Genomic DNA, 27,160 nt, shown 5'->3' on the forward strand with positions numbered 1-27,160 from the left:
TGGACATGAAGAGTTCTTGTGTTGGAGGTGACTGATTGGGTCGGCCTGAGAGGACGTTCAGCACCGAGCTACAGAGGGCAGGGGTCAGACCCACAGTGAGAAGTCTATGAAGAGGAGTCCTTCCCTTCTATGAGCTGAGGTTTGTGTGGATGACACTCACTGAGTCGTCAGGAGATTTGCAAACTGCTGTCTTCTCGATGTGGGTCATGACTATTCTAACCATTAAAAAGAGCAATAATAAAAATACAAGAATCTACATTACCTGAAATGAAATATTCTATTTAGAGTCGGGACCTATTGTAACTGTTGCAGTGTATTCACACACTGGAGGCTACAAGTTCAAAAAGAGACACAAGGTCTCGGCAGCATGTTGAGCTGCTCTGGATCCAGCGGCCTGAGGTCCTGGTCTCCTCGGGCTGGATACCACACCCCTCTGAGGAGCTGTGGTATCGCGCCAGAAATGCTGGAAGAACCATCGCGAAAAACAAAAGTACAGCAAAGTGATTAGAAAAAGGGCGATTTATTTAAAGCACTTACATAGAAAAATATGATTGATTTGAGTCCACAATAATAAATAGAATGCCTGACTCTCGCAGGCCCTGTCGGTGCAACAGTACAATCAATATCCAGTTCCACAATACAGCAAAGGCACTAGCATTTACCACAACAAGTCGATGGGGGGGCGTCCCACTCACGCCTCATTAGAATCAATAGACACCGCCCCCCCCCGACACAAACGCCGCCAGGCGTCTATGAGACAACGGGATTAAACCCACGTTAAAGATCCCAACATCGATGGAAGAGAAACAAAAATAAAACAGCGACTACTTCGTCCTCTGGGGACATTGAATCTGTAACATCTGCAATGCTTTTGGTCACTAAATGTCAGAAAGTGACTCTTTTAGAGTCAATTTAAAATCAAATAATGACAAAAGGAGGATTTAATCAAACAAAACAACATAAACAAAAATACACATCTGTATTGAAATGTGTCTCAATGTGTCAGGGTTCAGTTTGTTAATTACTTTTATAGATTCCAAATCTCCAGTGTAATCGCTGTGGTAACGGTTACTGTAGTCTTTGGTAAAATAATCCTCACTTAACATTCAGTTCAAATAGATCCCAAATACACTAATTTAACTTTTCTGAAAATGTTTTGTTTCCGAAATCTGTCAAAATGACAAAAGGTTTGTCTTTTCAGTTTGTCTAGTAAACATAAAACGTCTGTTGGTTCAGTAGTTGGCACATTTATCCAGTGAATAAGACGCGTTTCTACCTTATTCTTTTATTCAATTATATTTTAAATTTAATATTAACTGCCTGTCAGGTGTGAGTTTAATCAGTAATCAACATATCGCATATTAATGTCCCTTGATAGAAGAACATATGTTATGAAGCACGCACGCACACACACACACACGCGCACACACACGCGCACGCCCCCCCCCTGGAAGAAAAAGCCCTGATTGTCAGAACAAGCTTGTAAGAATATGGTGGTTTGTTTCCCCTGGCCTATAAAGCTAGTCGCGTAATCCCGCCCCTCTTGTCCCGCCCCTCTTGTCCCGCCCCTCTTGACCCGCCCCTCTTGACCCGCCCCTCTTGTCCCGCCCCTGGTAATCCCGGCAGCATCTTCGCCCTCTTGCGTTCGAGATGTCCTCGTCCTTGTCCTCGTCCTCCCAGTAGACGGGAGGATTAATCCACAGGTTCCCCGTGAAAAGTCAAAAATGAAGGGTCCGTGAAGGTTCACTGGCCCCGCCCCTCCTCGTACCCGGGTCCTCACGCGGTCCTCTGGGCCGTGAGATACTTGAGGGCGGCTGAGCCGTACTTCCTGGACAGGTCCTGGTGGAACTCGTCCTTCAGGGTGTTCAGGCAGTTGCGGTAGCCGGAGCTGGAGCGGAACTTGGAGATGTCGAAGCTGGGAGCGTGGGGCATGTGGACCATGAAGGCGTTGGGGAGGACCGTGAGGTCAAACTCCTGAAGTGGGGGCAAAGGGGGGGTGGGGGAGAGACATGATGTCATCGCTTCGGTAACAGAGACTCGCAGTGGGATATCGAGGCCCACATGGCCAAAAGGTTACTGAAGCTGAATGAAATGTAACCATCAATAACTTCATACTGAATCCTGTCATCGCGAAGCCCCGCCCACCGGACTCACCTGTGCATCCAGCTCCAGGACGTGAGACACCTTGTTCCAGCCGAAGCCCACGAAGCGCTGGTCGTACTCGGGACAGTCCCGCCTCACCACCACGTAGGGCTCGAAGTCCGCCTCCCACTCCACCCGGTAGGGCGTGGTGGCCGTTCTCCATTTGGCATAGTCGGTAGGGGCGTGACCTTTAGGCCACACGTGATACCTGAAGAGACCGGTGGAAAAGAGTAAATGTGGATATCGCCCCCCTGCCTTGATCCGTCGCGCTCAGGTACCTGAAGGTGTACAGAGTCCCCATGTCCAGCATGGAGAGCAGCTCGGCTTTGGATTTGGGGAAGGACAGGCGGTAGCGAAGCGTCTCGAAGGCCGGGACCACCAGAGCCTTCTTTGAGTGAGCCATGTCCAGCTGGACCACGGTCCTCCTACAGGGAGACAGCAGGACACAGGGGAGAGAAAGGTGAGACACCGGTGAGAGACAAGACGCTAGTTAGACAGTGGTGAGGCACAGGTGTGACATCACAACGTCGTACCTGAGGTAATCGTAGAGGCCGTACATGGGCAGAAAGTCAACGTCAGTCAGGAAGACGTAGGGCGTGTTGGCGTTCTTCAGAGCCACGTTCCTCACCAGGTTGACTGGGTAGAACTGGCCCTCCTTGTAGACCACGTGGTAGCCCACGTTCTTGCGGTTCTTGAGGACCTCGGAGGCCTGGGCGTAGCGGAGGAACTGCTGCGCCTCGGCGTCGGACATGTAGAGCGCCAGGCTGATGGGGCCCTCCCAGTGCTTACAGATGGCCTCCAGCATCTGCAGCCTGCGGGTGGAGAAGGAGATAGACAGTGATGGAGAATCTCCGCCACACTCATTTCACCATTGAGTCCCAAGGAGATCGTAAAAAATCATCAAGAGTCATGTGATGAGAAACCCGACCCCCTCAAATCGTCCTTCGGGGTCAGAGGGACTTGAAACCTCCTACATTCCAAAGATATCTCACCACAAGATCCCTTAAATAGCTGTTAGACCGGAGGAGAAAGGGTTAAGAACTGAACTTCACTCCCGGGTACCTGTCCATGGAGAGCTGGGCCACCAGCGTGACGTCGGTTCCGTCCTCGGCAGCCGTGTACTCGTACTGCAGGAAGTAGAGGTGCACGCGGTGGACGGTGAGACGCTCCCGCCGGAAGTCGTAGCACTGGTCGTCCTCGTCCAGCTCCTCCAGGGCGGCCTGCAGCTGAGGGACAGATGGTGGGGGGGGGGGGGGGGGGTGAGGGGGTCCGCGTCTTTACAAAGAAGTCAACTCCTGTGTCTTTTATTATTTTATTGTATTTTGATGGTGACTCTTAGAAGAAGAAGAGCCAGATTTGTGCGTGCTACGATGGCGACCACAACCATCTGCATACTCCACTTTCCCTTCGGTTAGTGTGTGTGTGTGTGTGTGTGTGTGTGTGTGTGTGTGTGTGTTGTGCGCGCGTCTCCCACCTGCACGCTCTCTGGGTTGGCCTGACTTGGGCAGCCGAACAGCTCTCGTCTCAGCAGGTTCCCGTCGTACTCCAGGAAGGTCAAGTAGAGGTTCCTGAAGAACTCCACGTGCTTGTTCTTCACGCGGAGCTTCTTCGGGGAGTTCCAGTGGATCACCTGAAACCACCAGCCAGGTTACTTCGGTGCCTGCGGGGGCCGTGATGCTGTCTGATGCCACGCACGGCGTAGCTAGCGCTTTAATTAAAGGGGCAGGAGTCCTCTTTAGATCGTAGGCAGCAGAGAACGTGTGAAACTGGTTAAACGGCGGCGCCCCCCCCCCCCCCCACACACACGCGCACAAGTTTGATAATATTCATTAATAAATATCCTTTTTTATACACAAACACGAAAGTTAATAAAAGGACGGTGATGCCGAAAAGTCATTTTTAAATTGGCACAATGAGATTTAAAAATATTTGCCTTAATCTATATTTCCTGCTACCACTGTAAACTGGGGGTGGGGGTTGTGTTTGTGTGATTTCTCTTTACATCAATGAATAACCTTTTTTGAGAAAGAAAATAGTGTCTGTAAAAAGCCGTTAAAAGGCCAAACCGAGTGCGTTGTTCAAGTTTATACCGGTGGTTTTGGGGGCGTGCCTTTGGGGGCGTGTCTTTGGGGGGGTGCCTTTGGGGGCGTGTCTTTGGGGGCGTGTCTTTGCAGGGTTTAAGACTCTTTAGGACTTCCTTCTTTGTACCTGCAGCTACTCAGGGAGCCTCTCTCTGTGTCCCGGATGGAGTCCACAGAGGAAACAAGCCTTTGTGTTGCTGCAATGAGGCGACACACAGCTGGTGTTCCTCATTATTTCACTTTGTCATCTTTGTTACTTTTGATCTTTCTGCAGTTGTCAGCCACCTTTATCACACATTAACTAAATTAACCAGTACAATTTGAAAAAGCTCTCCAACTCTTTACTGGGTGAAGGAGGTAAAACCGAGGGGATGAAGCCACTGACAGAACGATTCCATTGTACACACACATGTACACACGTGAAGGTGAGACGTACCTTGAGGTCGGACACCTCGGTGTAGCACTGCTCGGAGCGCGTGTGGTCCGACAGCTGGACGTTCCAGAAGCAGGGCAGCTGGTGCACCAGGACGGGGTTCTGCTTGATGAAGGCGTTGAAGATGTCCTGCACAAAGACCACAGACCGGTTCTGATAGCAGCCCTGCTGGGGGGTATGTGGGGGAGTGGGGGGGGGGGGGGGGCTTGACTGTGACTCATGCACGTCACATCCATCATTAGAAAGAGCAGAGTCATGGTCTCTTCACCGGTTCCCCTGGCAACCGGAGCGGTTACCCGGACAGCGTGACTGTGCAAAATGTAAAGATGTTAATCTCATAATCTCCATTTTATTCATTATTAAGTCAGAGCCTTGTGAACGGGTCTTATTGATTATTAAGGATTTATCAGACTAGTGTAGAAATGTATCCGTGACGACATAAGTCTTATTGTTTCTTCACATTTTGTGTTGTTACATCCTGGTTTTATTTCAGGACTCACATCAGCACACAATCCCACCGGCTCGGTTCATTCATACCTAGAAACCTTAAATTAAACATTTATTGCTGTCAAGAAATGGTGCAAATACCAATGGGAGAGCGGTGTGTCATCCCACGTTACCGTGACGACCTCAAGTTGTTTTATACGTTTTACAAAAACACCTTCAATAAAACGGTTTATATATTGTATAGATAGAACATTTTAATCAAATCATAATATATATATTATTCACTATATATTTTAAGGTTATGTAATAGAATATAATCTCTGCTGTGAATTGTGGGTAATTCCCTCTTCCTTAATGCAGGCTTACATAAAAGGTCCATTAAGGACTCCCTCTAACTCCATCATGGTTCAGCTGGGTCACATCAGGGTTTGAGTCTCTCAGACATTTTGAGACATCCATGAACTCTTTTGGTAAGTCAAGGGGAATTACCCACAATGCATTGCAATGTTAAACGGGATGACCAGTGAAGGCGAGGGGACGTAATGAGTTCAGACCGTCATGTGAAATTTCAAATCAGGGAGTAAAAAGTATGGAATGAATACCCTCAAGTGTACGTTGTATTTGGTGACGTTGTCATGGTGACAGTTTATCTCTGAATCATACCAAAGCAAGCCCTCACCGACTCTCCAGCAGTCCCTGAAAGGCCTGAGGGGGGGGGGGGGGTGGTTGAAGCTCACCTGGTCAGCCAGCGACGTACTGAGCATGCTCATCAGCTCCCTCTCAGCCGTCAGCCTCCACATCTGCTCCCATCCGATCCGCCGCAGCCGCTCCAGGTAGAGCAGGATGACACCTGGGGGGGGGGGGGGCACACACGGATCCTTCAGCTGGAGTCTCGGGTCAGGGGACGGGGGGGGGGGCGTGAGGCGGCCCTTACCTGTGTTGAAGCCGCGGCCCAGCGCGGGCCAGGGCTTGTGGTTCTTCCACAGGTTCCCCAGGTACCAGTCGCTCTGGTTCTCCACCAGGCCGATCACCTGCTTGTCTGTCAATCACAACCTTTTATAAAGTAACAACTTACACGGAATTAAACTTATAGTAAGAAATACGAATAGAAAAATATCACAATGAAAGAACTAATTCATTACTTCAAGATGTACTTATTTGTTGCATTAATGGCTTTGATGTATTAATTTATACCAAAATACATTCAACAAAGTCAGAAGTAACTTGAATGAATATAAATTAGGGCTGTCAAAAATAGCGCGTTAACGGCGTTAATTAGCTGTTTGTTGTTAATTACGTCAATTTTTTTGACGCATTTCACGCATGCGCAGTGTGACAAATTATTCAGGTCAGTAAAGTGCCTCTTCCTCTAGGGAATGCACTTCATCTTATACAACACATTACTGCCACCTGCAGGCATACGTCAGGCCGTCAGGTTCAGCAAGTCGTTTGCGCCAGAGACCCGCACCCCCCCCCCCCCCCCTCCCCCTCCCCCCGGTTCTCGCGCAGCCGAACAGAGAAGAAGAAAAGCTCCGCCCAGCAGAGCTTTGCTAAGAAAAATAAATAAAGAGCAGCGCTGAGGTAGAGGACCATCGGAGAGACCCGTAATACTGTTCTGAAACATGCGGAGGAAGAGAAGCCAATGCGATCTAATTCCTCCCAGGTATGGGGATATTTCACACTGAAATGGGGGTGGTAGCGGATTTCTGTGCAGCGCCAGTCGTTCTAATCGCCGCGCTTGACTTTAAGGTGTAACCTTTATTATTGTTCGGTCTGAAACGGCGCGCCCAGTGACGGGTGGTGCAGCAATATTGTTGTTCGGGTGGAAATCGGGAGAAAGGTCGGTCCGGGAGATTTTCGGGGGGGGCTTTGAAACATCGGGAGGGTTGACATGTCTGGTCATGTCTGGTCATCGCAGGAGCACAAACTCACAGCAGAGTGGGATAAACTGCAGAGGCTCGAGACCCTTCTAGAGCCATGCAGGGAAATCAGTCTGTAACTTATCAAATAACATTGATTTGATTATTTTCTGGAATGAATTAAAAAATCAAATATCAATAACATGTATTTATGTAAAAAATAATAATTATGATAATAATAATGATAATTATGTATCTGTGTCCTGTTATTTATTTTTATTATGCATTTCAGAAAGAAAAAATTGTTAGGATTCAGGTGATTAATCATGATTAATCCACTGAAAATTCTGATTAATTTGATTAAAATTTTTAATCATTTGACAGCCCTAATATAAATATCACCCCCCCACTATTGGCCTTAATAAAACCCACGTTTGATAATAAATTAGCAGTGACCGAAGGTCTCACCAGTGAACTTCCTGAAGATGCCCCACAGCTCGGCAATGTCCGTGGCGAAGGTGATGTCCGTGTCCAGGACGATGACCTTGGAGAGGTCGGCTGGCAGAGCTTTGGTCAACGTGAGCTTCATCAGGCCGTAGATACCAGAGTAGTGTTTGTTAGGGATCCACGACACCTCGGACTGAGAGCACAAACACCTCAGGTCCCACTTCTCCTCCACCCTCGGGTCCCACCTCCATCCCCTTCTCCTCCACCCTCGGGTCCCACCTCCATCCCCTTCTCCTCCACCCTCGGGTCCCACCTCCATCCCCTTCTCCTCCACCCTCGGGTCCCACCTCCATCCCCTTCTCCTCCACCCTCAGGTCCCACGTCTACAGCACGGCGAGTAGAAGCCCGTTTGGCGTACCTTGAGTTCGTCTGCATCGTAGAAGCTGACTTGCACAGACGGAACCATCCAGGACTGAAACAAGGTGCTCAGGATGCGATGAGCCACCGTGTCTGTGATGAAGTGAAAGTGCAGAGGATTCCTCCTGAGGAAAGGAAAGAAAACGCCACGTTTCTACCTCCTGTTCATCTGGTGGGCAAATTCATGGTCTGGTCCCACCTTAAACCAGCTGAGCTACCAGCGAAGCACTAACACGTTCATTCACAACTGAAATAACGTTAAAAACAAAACTCCATCCACTCTGAAACCAATCAAATGAAAGAGGTCAAAAGACGTCAATTCTCTAGGAGCATCTATAAAAAGGAACAAATCGTGTAAATCCTCAGAGCTCAAAGCAATCATCACGAATATGACTGATGGATCTTCAGCGTGAAAATGGAGATCAGAGTAATATTCACAAAATCAAGAGATTAAAGTCTTACATTTATAAAAATTGAGTGTCTGTGAAAAACAATATTTATGTCAAAGAAGAAAAGAAAAGAAGTTTGGAGGGACCTCATCAAACTGAATGAATTAATATAATCAGGTTTTATTTCGAGGTCTCACCTGTGGAAGAGGACGGACTTCACCAGCGTCACCACGTCTCTGCTGGCGTTGTGACCGGCACAAACACAAGCCACGTGGAGGAGCTGAGGAGACAAGAGAGGACAGTGAATCATCGAATACCACGGCGTCGTCATGGAGACGGCACGGAGAAAGTTGCTGACCTCACACTTCTGCACGGAGGGCGAGCGAGGACACTCGGTGTGGTTGTTCCTCTCCTCCGCCGTGTTGTCCCCGTCCTCCGGCCCCGTGTCCGCCGAGGCCCCCCACTGCTGGTTGCCATAGTTACCATCCGGCGGCTGGCCGGCTGGCCCCTGCGATTGGCTGAGCTGCAGCCGGATCCTCCGGTTCTCCTCCTCCACCTCTCGAACCCTGGACTCCAGCACGGCCCGCTCCAGCATCTGGGCCGGGGGGGTCCCGGCCAGGCAGGGGGCCAGCAGGAGGGAGCGTCCGTCTGCGGGGGATCGAACACTCGGGCTCACTGATACCGACTAGATGACTTTATTCATCCCCTCATCACTACAGCATGATGACATCAGACGGACAAAACTGGGCTCTTTGAGTCACAAAAAGCTGCGACTAGTTGAATGAAAGCTGACTTTCACAACGCAGCCTCTGGTCCCCTGAATGCACCACCGAGGCGTCACGCTGGAGGACAGAGATCCTTCCCTGAATGTGCTGTGTTGTTGTTGTTGTTGTGTGACCAACAGAAAATACTGTGCCTCCTCATTTTTAAACCACAATGGAGGAGTTTTATCGAGTTGATTTAAATCTGCCGGGACCAACAAAATGCTCAGCCGCCCCAGAAAGTAGTCCCTCTCTCCCACTGATTCTTCTCCTCCTTTCTCCTAGCTTCCCGTCACTACCTCTTCTTCTTCTCTGACTGTAGCAGAGCAGCAGCTGAAGTGAGGCATGCTGGGAATGTTTACACCCTAATTTGAGGGCGAAAGGAGGCAACGGCGACTAGAGGAGGAGGAAGGAGGCTCAGTGGGACGCCAAAACAGTAATCTGAAGTGGTGGGACAGAGAGACAGGAGAGAGACACAGAGACAGACGGACTGGTTATTTCTGAAGCGCCGTGCTGCTGCTCAGAGTGGAGATATATTTTCCTGCTCTGGTTTCAAAGTGTGTGTGTGTGTGTGTGCGCCTGATAAAAGCTCTTCCAGGAAACAGACCCCTACGGCTGAGATCCAAACAGAAAGTGCTGACTTCCGTGGGACGTCGTCCCTGTGTTTAATAATTAAAGATAATAGTCGGATCGAAGGGAAACCGACCCGAGCGGCCAGAAGAGAAACCCTCTCTGTGATGATCACGTTCTCTGCTCTCATGGACTCTGACCCAGAACCACAGCTCTGGGCCTTCAGTACCGACAGTTGTCCTGAAGACCACCAGCTTTGATAAGCGTTAACGAGCCTCCGGCCTTCAATGGACCTCCAGCGAGCTGGGTGCCCCTCCTGTACTCACTCTCCAGGTTCCCAGCCAGCAGGTAGAGCCAGGTGAGCAGCACCACGGCCGTGAGGGAGGCGACCAGCAGCTTCAGGCGGCCGCGGCAGAGCAGGTTCATGATTGGGGGGGCTGATGGGTCCGGGGGGGGGGGGGGGAGGGAGGGGTAGAGGGAAGGGAGGGGGGTTCAGCTCAGTCCCTTGTCGGGGTCCTGCAGCATCGTTTTCTCTGAAGGGAGAAAAACACACGAGTCAAGTTACACTGCAGACACAGCTTATGAATATGCCAATCAACTTGGATCAATGACCTGATTTGTTCTTCAAAGAGACTAAATAGGTCGCTTGAACCACAAGAGAGGGGGGGGGGGTCTAGTTAATCCTCTCCAGAAGAAACCCCCCCTCAACCCTTCTGAAGAAAACAACTACAGACCGGTCTCTCTTCTTCCCTTTCTGTCCGAAACTATTGATCCTGCATCTTTATCCAACTTGACCCCCACCAGTCAGGCTTCAAGGGGGAGGGGGGGGGGGGGGGGGGCATTCCACAGAGACTGCTCTCCTCGCTGTCTCAGAGCATCTCCACGCTGCTAGAGCCTCTCTCTCCTCAGTCCTCATCCTTCTGGACCTTTCTGCAGCATTTGACACAGTGAACCACCAGATCCTCATCTTCTCCCTTCAGGAACTTGGTGTCTCAGGTTCTGCTCTCTCTCTTCTCTCATCCTACCTTGATGGACGCACCTACCGGGTAACTTGGAGAGTATCGGCGTCTGAACCTTGTTCTCTTACTACTGGAGTTCCTCAGGGCTCCGTCCTGGGTCCCCTCCTCTTCTCTATCTACCAGGGGCTGCCTCATCCAGTTCAAAGCACTGGTTCTCACGTAGCATGCTGTGAATGGATGGGGTCCAGGACCTGGTCAAACCCTCCATCCCAACATCAAGCTGCTTGTTCCTCCCTGACTGAGAGCAAAACACTTGATAGATCACGACTCTTTGCTGTTCTGGCTCATACTTGGGTCACTTTGGGCCCCTAAGTACCCACTGAGCAAAGTTTAAATGATGCAGCCTACCAGAGTATTATTGCTGACCATGTCCATCCCTTTATGAAAAGCCTTGAGTACCTTAATGCTTTTATAATTTGGTTACCAGTGAATTTATAAATAGTAAGTAAGTAAATAGCTGCCTTTCAGTACAAAACAGTTGTAGCCACCAAACGTTGTTTGTCTCATTTCAGTATAGAAAAATAGTCCCATGCATGTAAACAGCATTTCGTCTCCTTGCAAGATCTTGCACCATCTCATACATTCACGTTGCTCACGACATCTGGTTGCCCCAAAACGATCATTTGTGGTGTTTCTGGTCTTTTTTCGTCGATTGCCACAGAGATAAAAACTGAAAACTAACGGTCGCTCAAAAAACTGTTAACTGTTATTTTGAGTGTGCAGTGATATGGAACACTCTGGTCAATGTAAACAGGTACTGTACATTATCGTTCAATAATATACACCCCATGACTCGCTCTCTATCAGAATGCTGGATTTCATCTACCCGTGTTATTCAGGCCTCTCAGTCACCACATCTCAACCCAGCAGAGCTCCTTTGGGATGTGTTGGAACGGGAGAGTCATCATAGACCGGCAGCCGACAGATGTGCAGCAACTGGGTGATGCTGTCATGTCAATATGGACCAACATCTGTGAGGAATGTTTCCAAAAGTATAACTCCAACAATTAAGGTTCTGGAGAGGAAAGGGGTCCAACCTTCTACTAGCAAGGTGGACCTGATCAAGTGGCCTGTGAGTGTGTGTAATATATAATATATATATATTTTTTTTTTTATATGAAACCCACATGATCTGATTTGACCTTAAGTGAATGAATAAATAAAAGAGCAGATGATGACATCACAGCATTAGAGAAGTGGCTGAACGTGGGTCGAAGTGAGAGGAGGAAAAACACTCTGCTGGAGGGTTGAAGGTTCCGAGAGCTCAGAGATGATTTATAAGTTAATTAGCGAGGCTGATGCATGCACTGCATGTCGTTAAGAGCAATGAAAGGTGCTGAGACGGGAGCTAAAAGAGGAGGAAAGATGAGGAGAAGCTTGGAAAGAGAGATAACAATGCAGAAGGAGGCCCAAAGATAAATGAGAGAACAAAGAAGGTGAAGACAAGAGGAGGGATGCCGATAAGGAATAAAGGAGAAAGGTGCAGAAGCTGCAAAAGCAGAATAAAAGAAGAGTTGTGCAGCAGAGAGGAAAAAACAACGGTCTCAACGCCGCTTTGGTCTGCACAAAAAGCCTTAATACAAATAATAAGTCAAATCAAAAGTTCAACCTTGTGACCCCACAAACCCAATCAAATCAATGAGCAAAAGATCATGATCTCAGCCAGACGCTGTGTCGTAACCGACCACCAACGGGAGCGACAGGGTGCCGGGCCGCGGGCCCCATTCAGGCTGAGAGGCTTTTTAGCGCCGAGCTAATCTCACAGAAGACTGTGCTGAAGGGGGTGGCACTTCCTGCATTAGAAAAGGGAGATAGGAAGTAATCAACTCCACTTCCTCTCTGACATTACAAGTGACTGACTGCATTCTGTGTAGTGACCAGCAGGGGGCGACTCCTCTGCTCCCATAGACGTCTATGAGGAAATGACTCTACTTCTGTGTAGTGACCAGCAGGGGGCAACTCCTCTGCTCCCATAGACGTCTATGAGGAAATGACTCTACTTCTCTTGATTTATTCCCTCAGTAAACATTGTAAACATGAGTTTATGGTCTCAGTCTCTAGTTTCAAGTCTTCTTCAATGCAGCATGATGTTCATTTAGTGAATGATGGTCCATGTAGAGTCAAACAGACCATGAAGAGGGGGTGCTTTAAGGCGGGGCTACACAATGATTCACAGGCTCTTTCTTCATAGGATGTAGTGCAAGTGGTGTCATGATAAGAGCTGTTCTGTTCTCTAATGCTAAAGACAGGAGCTTCAATGCTTCCTTACTTAGCTCATTTAGCATAAGAACCACCTCCCACAATTTCTTTAAGCAGCAATATTTAAATAGTGACCATGTGACGATCTCTACAGAGATTAAGGAATAGTGGTTACGTTATTTTTTGGAATATTCTAATCCATTCACAGTCTTTACTTCCTCCTCAGGCGTATGTGGTCACTTCCTGTTCACTGGTTGCAAAAAACAAGATGGCTGTTACGTTCAACTAGAGCCTTCAAAAACCAAAGCAGACGTCACCATGACAACGTCCTCTTCTTAAATACAGGGACAATATGGGATTTTACAACATTGTGACCTTGAATGACCTTATTGTGTCAAAGTGTCTGCTGTGAGTTTATTAGATTGAATTGATGTTTTTTGGTTTAACAGTATTTTTAACACGTATATAATTAATTAATCATAAAAAGCATAGCTTTAAGGTACAGTAGATACAAAGACCCTTTCCAAGGCAAACTAAATGTTTTAGACTTGTTTCCCCAGAAGACTGCTGCTGGTGGTTCTGGATTGGGTTCCTGAGGGGGGGGCTGAGCTCGTGTATCTCTTTGTGACTTATCAGACTAAGCCGAGGTGGGATTAGAGGCTTTGTGACCCGGGTCAACCTTTTCTTTTTTTCATTTCCCAGCAGCCCGAGCAACGCAGGCGGAAGTTGATGTTTATGATTCTTTACCATTCTTTAACTCCTTTGGTACACAAAGTGAGCAGCAGCAGAAACCTTTGCCCTGGAGGTAATAAACAAGTTCAGGCTCAGCTCCTCCTTCTCCTCCTCCTCCTCCTCCTCTCCTGATCCTCCTTTTTTAGACCTCAGCTACAACAATAAAGCTCCAGAGCTCGTTTTGTATGTCCCAAATCTCTTGTTGCCTCTTAATGCTCCTCCTCCCACTTCTCTTACCTTCCTCCTCCTTCACATTCCTCCTCCCGTTTCTCCTCCACCTCGTGGTGCACAAACATGAAGAAAATTGCCTCCACCTCTGGCTCCGGCTCTGATTTCAGCTCCCCCCCTGCCCCTCCCCCTCCAGGCCTTATTTAAGGTGGAACGAGTTCCGACACGGGGTGAGGAGCAGAGGGGGGAGGGGTCACCTTACATGCGATGGGAACCACAGAGGAGCTTAGTGTGGAGTGTTGAAGGTCTGAGGAGAACATTGATCAGCTGGGGGTCGTGATGTATGGATTTAAGTTTCCGTACATCAACGAACCAACGGAAGCCTTTAAAGTCTACGACCTGAATGAGACCTGCTCCAGATGAATCACCTGGTTTAATACATAACGCCCCCCCCCCCCCCCCCCCCCCCCCCCCTACACCGGGCGGAGCACGCCTCATGCTGACGGAGCTCTGCTGACGGATGCTTCTCTGAGGACAGAGATCAGTGGAGCAAGGAAATAAGGAGGGGGCACTAGGACCAAGGTCCTCTCTTCAAGCTTGTGCCGACCCAGCAGGATCGGTGGAGAATGAGCTCAGGTGGAGGTTCTTCTGCAGCTTCACAGAGTCGATGGATCCGATGACGCTACGTTCCAGCTCTTCACCGCCAGATGTCCAACAACATCTGGCTCCCATCAGTCAACCAACATCTGGCTCCCTTCAGTCCACCAACGTCTGGCTCCCATCAGTCAACCAACATCTGGCTCCCATCACTCCCCCAACATCTGGCTCCCTTCAGTCAACCAACATCTGGCTCCCATCAGTCAACCAACATCTGGCTCCCTTCAGTCCACCAACATCTGGCTCCCATCAGTCCACCAACATCTGGCTCCCATCAGTCCACCAACATCTGGCTCCCTTCAGTCCACCAACATCTGGCTCCCTTCAGTCCACCAACATCTGGCTCCCTTCTGTCCGAACATCTGTCCCAAAGGTTAAAGTCATCTAGAGAGCTCTGTGTATCTTCACTTTGGTTCCAAACATCTTTGGTTTGTCATTTAGACAAAGAGAATTTGTTGGGAATACTCGTTGTTGAGTATTTTGTTTGCATCAAAGCTCCACTAAAAATCAATCACAACTACTCACAAGAGGCCAGAGGGATCCATCCGCCGCGGAAAATAGTCCCAACAAAATCTTCCCTTTAGTTGAATAAAATTACTGAGCCTTTTTAAAAGTGAAATCATATATTTGTGTTGCTGAAACTTTTTTTTGAACGTCTTCCTTCTGCTGAAGAAGGAAACATTTTCTCTCACGAAGCACATGGAACGTACGTGGAAATACACGGAAAGACTAGGGTGTGTTTAACAAGGATAAAACCACATTTCCCATGAGGCTTTGCACCAAAGGGCAGCAGCTCCAGTGAGGCTCTAGTAGAAGTAAAGGGTTTGAAGCTTCAGTTCTCCTCGGAGAGGAAACCACACCGAGGTCAACAACACCTTCCGATGTTTACTCTGAGCTGGTGTGAGAAGATCATGTGACTTCACACCTGCCTCCTCGTTACGGGGTCAGAGGTCAAGGCCTACGGCTCCACAGAGGGAGAGGACCTAGGAGGCGTTAACTGGTGCACCTCCTACCCTCGTTCCCACGGTCCTTAAACACATCATGTGTTCCTACACATCTCTTATTTTAAATCTATCCACAAATCAACCATTAGCGTTTTATCAGATTCGGATAAAAAAACATTAAATTCCGAGCTGACGTCATGATTGATTCATCTGAGACCAACTGTCATGTGACCATAAATCAGAGCACAGAGAATATATCTATATAAACAATATTTGGATGAATTTCTCCTCTAAATCCCCAAATCTATATTATCTATAATAATAACTTCATCAGCAAGGAAACTGAAAGATTCCGGCTTCTCTTCCTCCCCCCCCCTGCTGGGATCCCCGGCTCATTAAGAACAGTCACATGACCTCCAGCGTTGTTTAGTCGTCCAATCAGTGCTCTCTGTGTGTGTGTGTGTGTGTGTGTGTGTGTGTTACTCACCAGACCCTCAGGTGTAAATCCCAGAGAAGGAGATCCAGCCTGAGGACGGACATGAAGACAGAAATCAGAGGAGCGAGCTGTCAATCAAACTGCTCTGCCCTGTCATGACTACACATTCATTCTTCAACCTGCTCTTTTTGTTGTTCACCTGTCAATCAAGCAGTCTCAGACAGAGTTCACGCGTTCATTTTTTAAATTCAAATTACTTTTTTATGACTTGTGACCTTTGACTCCTGACACATCTCGTCTCAGGATGCTAACAGCAACGATGTATAGAAACACAACACAAGAAGTGTTCACAATGTACGTTACATAAAAAATACTTATTAAAGTTATGTTTTTTTAAATGTAAGTGTTTTGTTTTTTAATACATCGCCATCACGTAAAAATGAATTTCCATCAACTCAACGAGGTGCAACAAGAACTGATGAGTCTTTCGATTCCTAGAATATCTGAAAACTAAAATGTGCTTCATAAACAGACACAATAATCCTGTTTCAGAGATTTTAAAAAATACGATAGACCTTCATATTCCACCCCCCCTCCCCCCAAACAGCGTTTCATAACATGGAGCTATTTTCAGACGCCTGCTAACCTCTCTGGATTTCACTGCAACGTTAGCGGCTACTTGCATGCGTCAAAAAGAGAGGCTGAAAGGTTTCCTAAACGCAAAGCCTCCTGGGAAATATGCTAATCACTTAAACTATAATTTAATGAGTTTAGAGTGAGAATTAAATGTTTTGTCACGTTTCTTTCTGTCCTTCAGTACGGCTCTTACATAGTTATCTAGAACCAACGGACCTTTATTTTGAAACTAATAGTGATTTAAAAAGAGTTTAAAAATGAGCTCAGGAGTAACTCTTGGTGCGAGTAGATGTGTCCACGTACCCTGCCATCATGCGGTCTGGGGTCTGGACCACGAAAGAGGACCATAGACTACAACAAACCATCAGGTCTACAGAGAGGACCATTGGCTCCTGAAGGGGGTCCCTTCACACCCTGGAGACAACCTGCCCTGAAACACTGAAAGCACTGTGCGCCAAGACCACCAGAACCCACCAGGACCCATCAAGGCCCATCAAGAACCACCAGAACCCACCAAAGCCCACCAGAGACATTAGGACCACCAAAACCCACCAAACCCCAACAGGACCACCAGAACCTACTAACGCCCACCAGAACCCAGCAAAGCCCACCAGGACCACCTAAACCCACCAGGCCCCACTAAGACCCACCAAAGTCCACTAGGACCCGCAGAACTACAAGGCACAGGACCAGCTCTTCCCTCAGGAAGTTTACGAAGAACAATCAATTAATCAATCAAAGCTCATCTCTTTCTTTTTCATTTTTCTATTAGTAATGTGAAAGGAATAAATGATGATGATGAAGTACTTCTGGTCACGTGGTCGGTGATGATGAAGTACTTCAGGTCACGTGGTCGGTGATGATGAAGTACTTCAGGTCACGTGGTCGGTGATGATGAAGTACTTCAGGTCACGTGGTCGGTGATGATGAAGTACTTCAGGTCACGTGGTCGGTGATGATGAAGTACTTCTGGTCACGTGGTCGGTGATGATGAAGTACTTCTGGTCACGTGGTCAGTGATGATGAAGTACTTCTGGTCACGTGGTCAGTGATGATGAAGTACTTCTGGTCACGTGGTCGGTGATGATGAAGTACTTCAGGTCACGTGGTCGGTGATGATGAAGTACTTCTGGTCACGTGGTCGGTGATGATGAAGTACTTCTGGTCACGTGGTCGGTGATGATGAAGTACTTCTGGTCACGTGGTCAGTGATGATGAAGTACTTCTGGTCACGTGGTCGGTGATGATGAAGTACTTCTGGTCACGTGGTCGGTGATGATGAAGTACTTCAGGTCACGTGGTCGGTGATGATGAAGTACTTCTGGTCACGTGGTCGGTGATGATGAAGTACTTCTGGTCACGTGGTCGGTGATGATGAAGTACTTCTGGTCACGTGGTCGGTGATGATGAAGTACTTCTGGTCACGTGGTCGGTGATGATGAAGTACTTCTGGTCACGTGGTCGGTGATGATGAAGTACTTCAGGTCACGTGGTCGGTGATGATGAAGTACTTCTGGTCATGTGATTTCTTTGTGACGAGTCATTGAGATGATTGAGAGGAGCTGAAGGAGAAAAGCTAAAGATAAAAGATGCTGAGATAAACACCCCACTGACTGTTGGTGGAGTAAAAACCGTCACAGTCTGCAGGCGGAGCTCATTACAGAGTAGTGAGACTCTGGGGTGGGGGGGTAATGGGGGGGGGGGGGGGAAGCAGAACCTGAACTAAAAGAGAGGCTTGTCTTCACAGGGTCCAGATGGCAGCTCGTCTCTGCAGCCCAGCAGAAACTCAACGTGACGCCGATCCAGAAGAGTCAGGAGAGGGATACACCCCCCCCCCCCCCCCCCCCAATCCTGATCCACCCAGAGGAGGTGTGTGTGTGTGTGTGTGTGAGCTGCAGGAGGTCTAAGCTGTTTGTGTGCTAACAGCTCTCTGAAGGCTAGATAGGATCAGAGTGTGAAACAACAGCAGCCATTAAACGACAGGGGAGGGGGGGGAGGGGGCAGCCCCACCCTGGGTGATAGTCGGCCCCCCTCGTTGTGTCTTCTAGGAGTCACATTCATTCACATGCATGTCAGATCATCATCTGGCTCTTCTCCTCCTCACAGCAGCAACGACAGTAATGACAGATATCTGGGAAATCTAAGTGTCATCATGTCTCTGAGAGGACAGTGTCCCTGTGTCCGTCCTCTTTGTGTTCACAGTGAGCGGAACAAGGGAGCAGAATAACCACAACACAAGAGACAAACACCACCACGAGAGACACGACACAATTCATAACATATCTTAGTACATGAAGGACGAACAACAATTCAGTAGATGAATCTTATTACTCTTATATCTCATTTAAAGTTACACAATGTAGCTCCAATTAAATCCATTTCCACACTGAACATCTGAATATTCGTCACATCCAAACTGTGCAGCGTCCATCGCCATGCCAACAGCTGGGTGTGAAATAATGAAACAACAGACTTCATCGGCAACACAAACAGCAGCTTTAAGAAGTCTGGTCTTCACCACTTTGATGTGAGACTCTTCAAAGCAGCGGGACACAAAGAGGACGCAGAGGACAGAACCACGGGAGATCAAAGGGTTAAGAGACATGGGGAGAGGAGCGGCTACCTAGCTTCTGTCCAGATGTTCTCTTGATCACCTAGAGCAAAATGTCCTCATGATGGAGGTTTGACTCTAAATGGACCATCATTCACTAAATGAACATCATGCTGCATTGAAGAAGACTTGAAACTAGAGACCGAGACCATAAACTCATGTTTACAATGTTTACTGAGGGAATAAATCAAGAGAGAAGTAGAGTAATTTCCTCATAGACGTCTATGGGAGCAGAGGAGTCGCCCCCTGCTGGTCACTACACAGAAGTAGAGTCATTTCCTCATAGACGTCTATGGGAGCAGAGGAGTCGCCCCCTGCTGGTCACTACACAGAAGTAGAGTCATTTCCTCATAGACGTCTATGGGAGCAGAGGAGTCGCCCCCTGCTGGTCACTACACAGAAGTAGAGTCATTTCCTCATAGACGTCTATGGGAGCAGAGGAGTCGCCCCCTGCTGGTCACTACATAGAAGTAGAGTCATTTCCTCATAGACGTCTATGGGAGCAGAGGAGTCGCCCCCTGCTGGTCACTACACAGAATGCAGCTATATCTCATAGCTCTTACTTAACTTTAAAGAACCAGAGGTTGACATCTGGATAAAACCTGTGGTCCACATAGTTACAAGATGCACGGGGCTCGAGAAACTAGTAACTCCCAGATACAGGCGTTAGCGTCTTGAAAGGAGAAAGTATAATCACTTTATTTTTGTCAACATCTTAAATAAGTAAATACGCTTCAGATTTGATTTCATTTTCAGGCCTTTGTTTGCTCGTTGTAGGAAGATAAGGTCGAGTGATATAAAGTGAAGGTCGTGGAATCGTGGCTTTGAGTACAGCAGAGGAACCGCAGAGGAACCTGTTGGGGGGGGGGGGGGGGGCAAGAGGAGTTCAGGGACTCTGGATTCAGGGTTTGTTGTGAGGGGGGGGGGGGTGTAGTGGGGATAACGAGGGAGGGGGGAGCATTTAGCTTTTTAGGAGACACATAACAGGAAACATGGAAAGAAACAGGAAACATGGAAAGAAAGAATAAACTTAACGAGTCACCAACTGAACCAACGCTTTCTGATCAACAACAGACATAAAGTGCTTATTGATCAGATTCCCTTACTAGCTAAGCAAGAGCTAAAAGCTAACGCTAATGGAGGTCGACTTCAGTTACGATGTGTTCAAGCTCCATTCAGTGAAAACTAACTGTTCTAATCCATCAAGGGTGTTTTCCTTTGTAATGTCTTTTTCTCATTAAACAGAGTGCTTTGGAGAGCATTGAGGTTATCATTTGATACGTGGCTCCATTACTCCACCCGAGTACATGTAGCAGCAGTAAGCTCACTTTACAGATGCAAAAACCACTTCATAATAGATTTAGAGATAAAAAAGGATCAACCAATGTAACTATTTTACATGATTAAAAAACAACTTTTGTTGTTGGCATCTGAAAACTGTCAAAAGGTTTTATTATTCATGAATGTACTTCTTTTGCGTGTTGGTGTAGAATAAATAAAGCATTAAAGAATGTTGTGTATTATTTATTAGGATTCATGTTGAAGTTAGCGGGGAGGCTAACGCTATCAGCTCTCCTCCTGTTGGGTTAAATTCCGATTGGTTGTTTGCGACGTCTTCCTCTGTAACAAACTCTCCTGAAGGCCACGCCCACATCTCACTCAGTGGTGGTGAGTTCAGGAGCGCTGGGATAAATGGGTGCAGAGTTATTCGATATTTATGAACTTCTCTCCGCCGCTAACTTAATGGTTACAACACCTTTCGCTGGCACAACGAAGACAACCAAGAAGAGTCACGACTCACAACCACATGGTAACACACACACACACACACAAACCCACTCGCACAGTATCGTGAGTAGGAGTGGAAGGTATGAACACCTGAGTTCCACTCAAAGCTTGAAAAACAAAGCAGAAGAGTACTTGTGGATTCGGTCGCTGCTCTGAGTAGCAGCGTGGATCTTATCGTACATCCCCGCGGTGCGTTCAAGTGCACAGCTAAAAATGGACTCAAGTGGAGGCTTTTTGTGGATAATATTCTGAAGGTCAGGGGTAAACAAAGCAGGTGACATGAAGGTCTTCAGTACCTCATCAGGAGGTGCTCTGTGAATTTCACTTCATCCAGTGAGCCCCGCCCTAAAGCATCTCCTGCATGAAGGTCTTTCAGAGATCTGTCAATCAGCGTATGAGACCATGAACATTTCCTCATAGACGTCTATGGGACCAGAGGAGTCGCCCCCTGTTGGTCACCACACAGAATGCAGCTTTAACTCATGAGGCTTTGTTATTATCGTAAGGATCTAAACAGCAGCAGACGGAGTCATTTTGAAGGGACTCCACAGATCAAAGTTGAGTTCTCCCTCTGTTCCGCCTTCACTTCTACACCCTGACTCAGCATCATCGACGTGCCTCCTCCTCCTCCTCCTCCACCTCCTCCAGCTTCTGCACAAACAGCTTCATGCTGTTTGTGCAGAAGCTGTTCATCGGTTTTGTTAAAGCTCAGACAATATTTTATTAATTAGACGTCAACGTTTGTGTTTATTTGTGTCTTCTGGGATGCTTTGAACCTCTTGTTTTTAAAGGGTTCTTTCTCAAGCTATTAACATAAATATATATAAATAAATGTAAAGTGTGAACTATATATTATAAATTAAATAAAAAGCAGCAGGGATGTAAAAATGAATGACAAAGTGCAATGGTGTATAGTTGTGTGTGCGATTAATGTTAATGAGATTAGTAAAATATTTTAACGGTTCCGGGACCGGAAGTAAACTGCCATGCTAAGCTAGCTTCTATGCTAAGCTAGCTGCTTTGCTACTTCCATCTCAACATCTAACGTCACCCTGTGCGGCACACAGTCTGCAGAAGACACCACTGTGTCCCTAAAATACGTTTGAAAACGTCCTGCTAAATGTGGCACATTGTTGGCACTTCAAACACAGGCGCTGAATTCCAAAATGTGCGATTAGTTATTTTTTTTAATCTATTGATAGCCCTAGTTCTTTCTAATCCACCAGAAAGTATTCATGACGTATTCGGTTATCGTTTATCCATTGAAGGTCACTTTTGGAGCGAGGGCAGCCTCCCTTTGTGTTGGTTTGTGACATCATCATAACGCCACTGCAGCGTTTTCTAGTTTGAGCTTTTTGTGTCATGGTTCTGAGACTTGAAGACTTGAGTTCTTGAAGAACTCTTCGTCCCCCCAGGAGGATAGACTCCAGAAGCTCGACCAAGGGACCAACCAAAGGACTGGAGGTTCTGTCCCGATTCAGCAGCCGTTTATTCAGGGACCATGAGCCCTCAGAGTTAATGCAATACGCACATGAAAACAACAAGAAGCAGCAATGTCATCCAGGAAGAGACATCCATTATTATTCCATCCTCCTTCTGGTGCACCTTTTCTGTCTTATTCCACACGTTTCTCTGTGTCTCTACAAGGAGACAAACCCGTTAGTGAGTCAAAAAAGACACAGCGAGTCTTTCATGCTCCACAGAAACCGGGAACAGCAGGATGCTCTATAACAGGCGTCAAATCACAGCCGGCCTCCCACCAGCAGCTCCGAGCTGAAGGCAGCGGCTGGGCTTGGGATCAGGAGGAGGAGGAGGAGGGTCAGGCTTCATCCTGCTGCTGTTGCTCGGATTCAACCGAGAGACCGAGACAAACTGGTTCAACGATGTTAAAATGAGACATAGAACTGCTACAAGAGACCTTTCCCGAAAGATACTGAAAGGCTACATGAAGATCTGAAGCAATGACAGGAAGGTACGCAGAGGAGCTTGTTTAAAACAAAAGACGTCCAGAGGCCTATCGCCTGTTGGTGGTTTCTTTGAGTTGGATGTTGACCTGTGAGTTTCCTCATGAACACATTAAATATGAACATCTGAATGCACGACTGTAATGAAGCAACTCTTATTGTTTGACAGAAAATATGGAAATACATACAAAATGAATATTACCAAAAAAAAATTGTGCTCCCAAAGGTCCATCTGGTCCTAAAAACACACAAAAACGCTCTTTACACAAACTCATTGAAAAAAAATGACAGTAAAACTCCCATCAGTGGACGTTTTTAATCAAAAGGGGACATAAACGAGCTCATTGTTCAATCCTCAGCATAAATGTCAGAAACCAAGAGACGTGTCATCAATCAGAGCTCCAGAGGGATTATCAGCAGCACACCAGCAGGTGTCTTTGTGGTCTCGATCAGGACGAGACCAGCTACTGACACGCAAACAGGGACACGACACGGCAGCTACAAAGAGACGCAACACGGAAGCTACAAAAGAACCGCAACACGGCGGCTACAAAGAGACGCAACACGGCGGCTACAAAGATACGCAACACGGCGGTTACAAAAGAACCGCAACACAGCGGCTACAAAGATACGCAACACGCCGGCTACAAAGATACGCAACACGCCGGCTACAAAGATACGCAACACGCCGGCTACAAAGATACGCAACACGCCGGCTACAAAGATACGCAACAGGCCGGCTACAAAGATACGCAACACGCCTGCTACAAAGAGATGCAACACGTCGGCTACAAAGATACGCAACAGGCCGGCTACAAAGATACGCAACAGGCCGGCTACAAAGATACGCAACACGGCGGCTACAAAGATACGCAACACGCCTGCTACAAAGAGACGCAACACGGCGGCTACAAAGATACGCAACACGCCGGCCTCAAAGATACGCAACACGCTGGCTACAAAGATACGCAACACGCCTGCTACAAAGAGACGCAACACGGCGGCTACAAAGAACCGCAACGCGGCAGCTACAAAGAGACAAAGCCTTGGTTTTGTGTCTGAGGTTTCTGGGACGTGCAGTTGACCTCCAAAACTTTAATGGAGATTCTTCTTGTACACTAAAGCCTGGAACACACCAAGCCGATGCCGACCAACTAGTGGCGACGGGAGCAGCCTGCAGAATCGACTCACGCCGACCAACGCCGGCAGCGTCTGGGTCCAAAGTCGCCCTGTCACACCAAGCCGATTCTCAACACCCGACGGCCAAGTAGCACGTCCGTTCTGCGCCTGCCGGTTTTTTTCTTCTAGTGCACTGGTTCACTGGCTGGGCAGCCAATCAGAATGATCAGCATGTCGACTGACCGACAAGCACCGAATCGGCCGTTACAAAGCAGACGAGGACCGACCGTCGGCTTGCTGTGTTCCAGGCTTAAAGTTGGGAGGATGACATAATGTTCATGCTGCATCACACACACACACACATGGAGAAGATGTCCTGGAACATCTCTCCACACAAGAGGCTTGTTGGTGGTTAACAGCTGCGTGATAAAAACATGAAGGTATGTGAACTGGATTCTCTCTGTCTTGATTTAGTTGTCAGTTCCCTGGAGTTGGAGCATCATGAACAGGAGGCTGTCCAGGAGGACGCTGGACCTTTTGGCTACGGAGATGATTACAGGGAGGAGTCACAGTGAGTCTACGTGACCCTTTCTGCTTGGTCATACACGTTATTTATCTCTCATTGTGTGGCCACCGGCCGTAAATAAATCTGTAATTACCCACACTGCCATCAGGTCGGTTTAATGGAGAAACCATTAGCACGAAGGGGGAGGCAGGGAGGAGGAGGAGGAGGAGGAGGAGAGCATAATCAGCAGATAATAGCACCTAATTCTGTTTATTATCAATCCGTCTGCTGCCTGGAGATTAAAAACAGGGTCATATGAAATAAAGGGTGATATTTTGTCATGAACAAAAGAGTTAAGAGGTTGATGTTTTTATACATTAGAAGCGAAGCGGAGACAGGAGGTCGGGGATCTGGGCTTGGAGCTGGAGCTTGTTTGTGGGAGGTAAAGAGAACTTTTGAGTCTGTAATTAGAGGAGTGAGAAGAAGTCTAAAAGTGAAATGCTGTTAAAAGGTTGGAGGTGAAGAGAGGTGGAATAAACCCGTCGGAGCTAAAGAGTGCACTAAGGCTCACTCAGCACAGCATGTAACATTAATATTATACAGCTCTGAAATATTGATTAGCCATATTTTAATGGGTAGGTCCACTTTGCTGTGATGCCGACAATAGAGCAGGAAGCCTGTTAAAGCGAGACGGAGTTAAAACCCTGCTGGAGGTCGTCGGAGGGAAAAGAAACAAGAAGAGAATCACTTCTTAAAACATGGTGGGATCAAAATGATGAATTATACATTGAACTCCTTTAAAGATTTAAACTATCATAGATTACGGTCTCGTTTATTACTTTTTACCAACAGCCCAACTTGACTTTTGCTCATTACGCTAAATGCATCTTTGTATTTCTGATAAAATTTTGTAAATAAATAAAGCTCCATAAGATACATCACACGTCTCACTAAAGAACACCACAACTTATGTGTCCGCTTCCCTGGACAAAAAAGCTTCCATAAACTCCTCAAACACAGGAAGTGATTCATATTTCAGCTTTTTGTTTAACATTTGCATCCTAAAACCACGATGCCGACTTCCTTCATGAAGAAGATGATGATGATTTCACAGCCCGCTTCACCTTGGCCCAAACGGTGAAGAAAGGCATCACAGACGCCCTCCCAAACGGAGACATAATATGAGACATAACGATGATCATGTTTCCCCCCGAAGCTTAGTTCATCCGAGCCTCTCGGCGTCTTCACCTCCCAGCTGATTCATGTTAATGATGCCACACAGACCTGAGATCTGCTGCTTTTTGATTCATTCTCCTTCCTAACATAAACCAGCTCCACCAGCCGTTGCCCGCGGTAACGGTCACACGGCCTGATCCAGGTGACCATTGATCGGGAGGCCTACTCACATGGGTTACTCTGCAGAATGAACCACACACACACACACACACTTCAGAGCTCACATTTGAACCAAATCGATGAAGGTGAAGCACATCGTCTTCAAGAGTAAACCGCCACAAACCTTAAAAATCATCCTGTTACTTTCTGTCTTGATTAATAAATCTCATGAAAGACATTTTAATGAAGAAGTTAACGGCTCATAATTCATCTCTAATGTCTATTTCACATCATCGTATCGACATCACTTCAAACTGTCGGAGACGTGAGGTCAAAGAAAGCCCCATGAAACGAAAACACCGCCATGTTTCATCCAACGGGGTGGAGCTTAAGAGACTGAAGCATATATCGGGATCATTTCCCAAGGGTGGAGGAGCCCAAACACAGAGCAAAATGAGAGAGAGGGGACTCTGGTTGTTCTGGAGACAAACAGACTGAGTGCTGGAGGAGACATGGACCACATTTAGACATGGACCACGTTGAGGATCACATTTAGACATGGACCACGTTGAGGATCACATTCAGACATGGACCACGTTGAGGATCACATTCAGACATGGACTACCAGGAGCCAAAGAAACCACACGTCCTCAAATTAATAAATGTGACCTGACATTGATTTGTTCATCAACCATTAGTTCCTGGTTTCCAGTGATTTATTCAGAGTATAAACGGGGTGTTAAAAGTGGCTTCAAATCCTAATGAATAACTCGGTATCAGATACATGTGTCATTATATTCCATATTTACACATCTACCTGCTCGTTTATATTGTTTTAGGAAGCACAGCAGCTTCCAGGAGGAAGTAGGTCGCGACCTTAAACGTGGCCTCATGGAGGAATTCCATAAATCCTAATGTGACACAAGTATTCCTGCGTGAGGGGGCTCAGCGGCTAGTTGGTCACATGTAGCGGACACACACACACACACACGCGCACACACATGCGACCACACGCACGCACAGTCCGTGAGAAGCAGAGTTGGTTCCCGGTAAACGTCCCTCACCTGTTCGTGGGCTTCCTCCACGGATCGATCCGCGTCTAAATCCACAGAGGTGCAGAACAACCATTCACAAATCCACCCAGTGCACGAGCCCTCCGATCCACAAGGTGTGCACGCGTGCGTGTGCGCGAGACTAACAGCCCTGTCCTCCAAACAGCGCTCGCCTCCCCGAGCAGAAGGAGAGAAGTGCGGCGCAGGAGGAGCGAGACGGGCTGCGGAGCTCCGGAGGGGAGAGACCGGGGCTGCGCGCGGAGTTCCCCCCGGGGACGGTGCACCCTGCCGGGGCTGAGGTAGCGGGGTTTGCCCGGTGTCTTCTCGGAGGAAAATGAGTGTGCGTCTCCACTGAGCTCATCGAGGAGAATGAGGCTGAGCGCAGCAGGAACACCCCCCACCACCTCCAACAGAGTAAGCCCCGCCCACCGACAGGGATGAACCAATAG

At 47.6% G+C, this 27,160-nt stretch overlaps 1 protein-coding gene across 3 annotated transcripts; it reads right to left on the bottom strand.

Annotated features, from left to right (window-relative positions):
* Positions 1-1,586: 1,586 nt before the first annotated feature.
* On the bottom strand, positions 1,587-27,087 carry large2 (LARGE xylosyl- and glucuronyltransferase 2). 3 transcript variants are annotated; one of them, XM_062561945.1, is made up of 16 exons: positions 26,724-27,087; positions 15,753-15,791; positions 9,873-10,079; positions 8,574-8,863; positions 8,413-8,495; positions 7,828-7,951; positions 7,431-7,602; positions 6,038-6,142; positions 5,841-5,953; positions 4,660-4,785; positions 3,617-3,772; positions 3,205-3,368; positions 2,676-2,954; positions 2,421-2,567; positions 2,155-2,350; positions 1,587-1,974 (listed from the first exon to the last, which is right to left on the bottom strand). In XM_062561945.1, exons 3-16 carry the CDS (start codon positions 9,970-9,972, stop codon positions 1,777-1,779), a joined length of 2,253 nt encoding a protein of 750 aa, XP_062417929.1. In that variant the 5' UTR covers positions 9,973-10,079; positions 15,753-15,791; positions 26,724-27,087; the 3' UTR covers positions 1,587-1,776. The 3 variants fall into 3 exon arrangements, with proteins under 3 accessions (XP_062417929.1, XP_062417931.1, XP_062417930.1); XM_062561947.1 differs by lacking the exon at positions 15,753-15,791; XM_062561946.1 differs by lacking the exon at positions 26,724-27,087 and having other exon boundaries at positions 15,753-17,293.
* Between the last annotated feature and the right edge of the window lie 73 nt (positions 27,088-27,160).

Source organism: Pungitius pungitius, chromosome 4 (genome assembly GCF_949316345.1).
Source record: "Pungitius pungitius chromosome 4, fPunPun2.1, whole genome shotgun sequence".
Classification (NCBI taxonomy): Eukaryota; Metazoa; Chordata; class Actinopteri; order Perciformes; family Gasterosteidae; genus Pungitius; species Pungitius pungitius.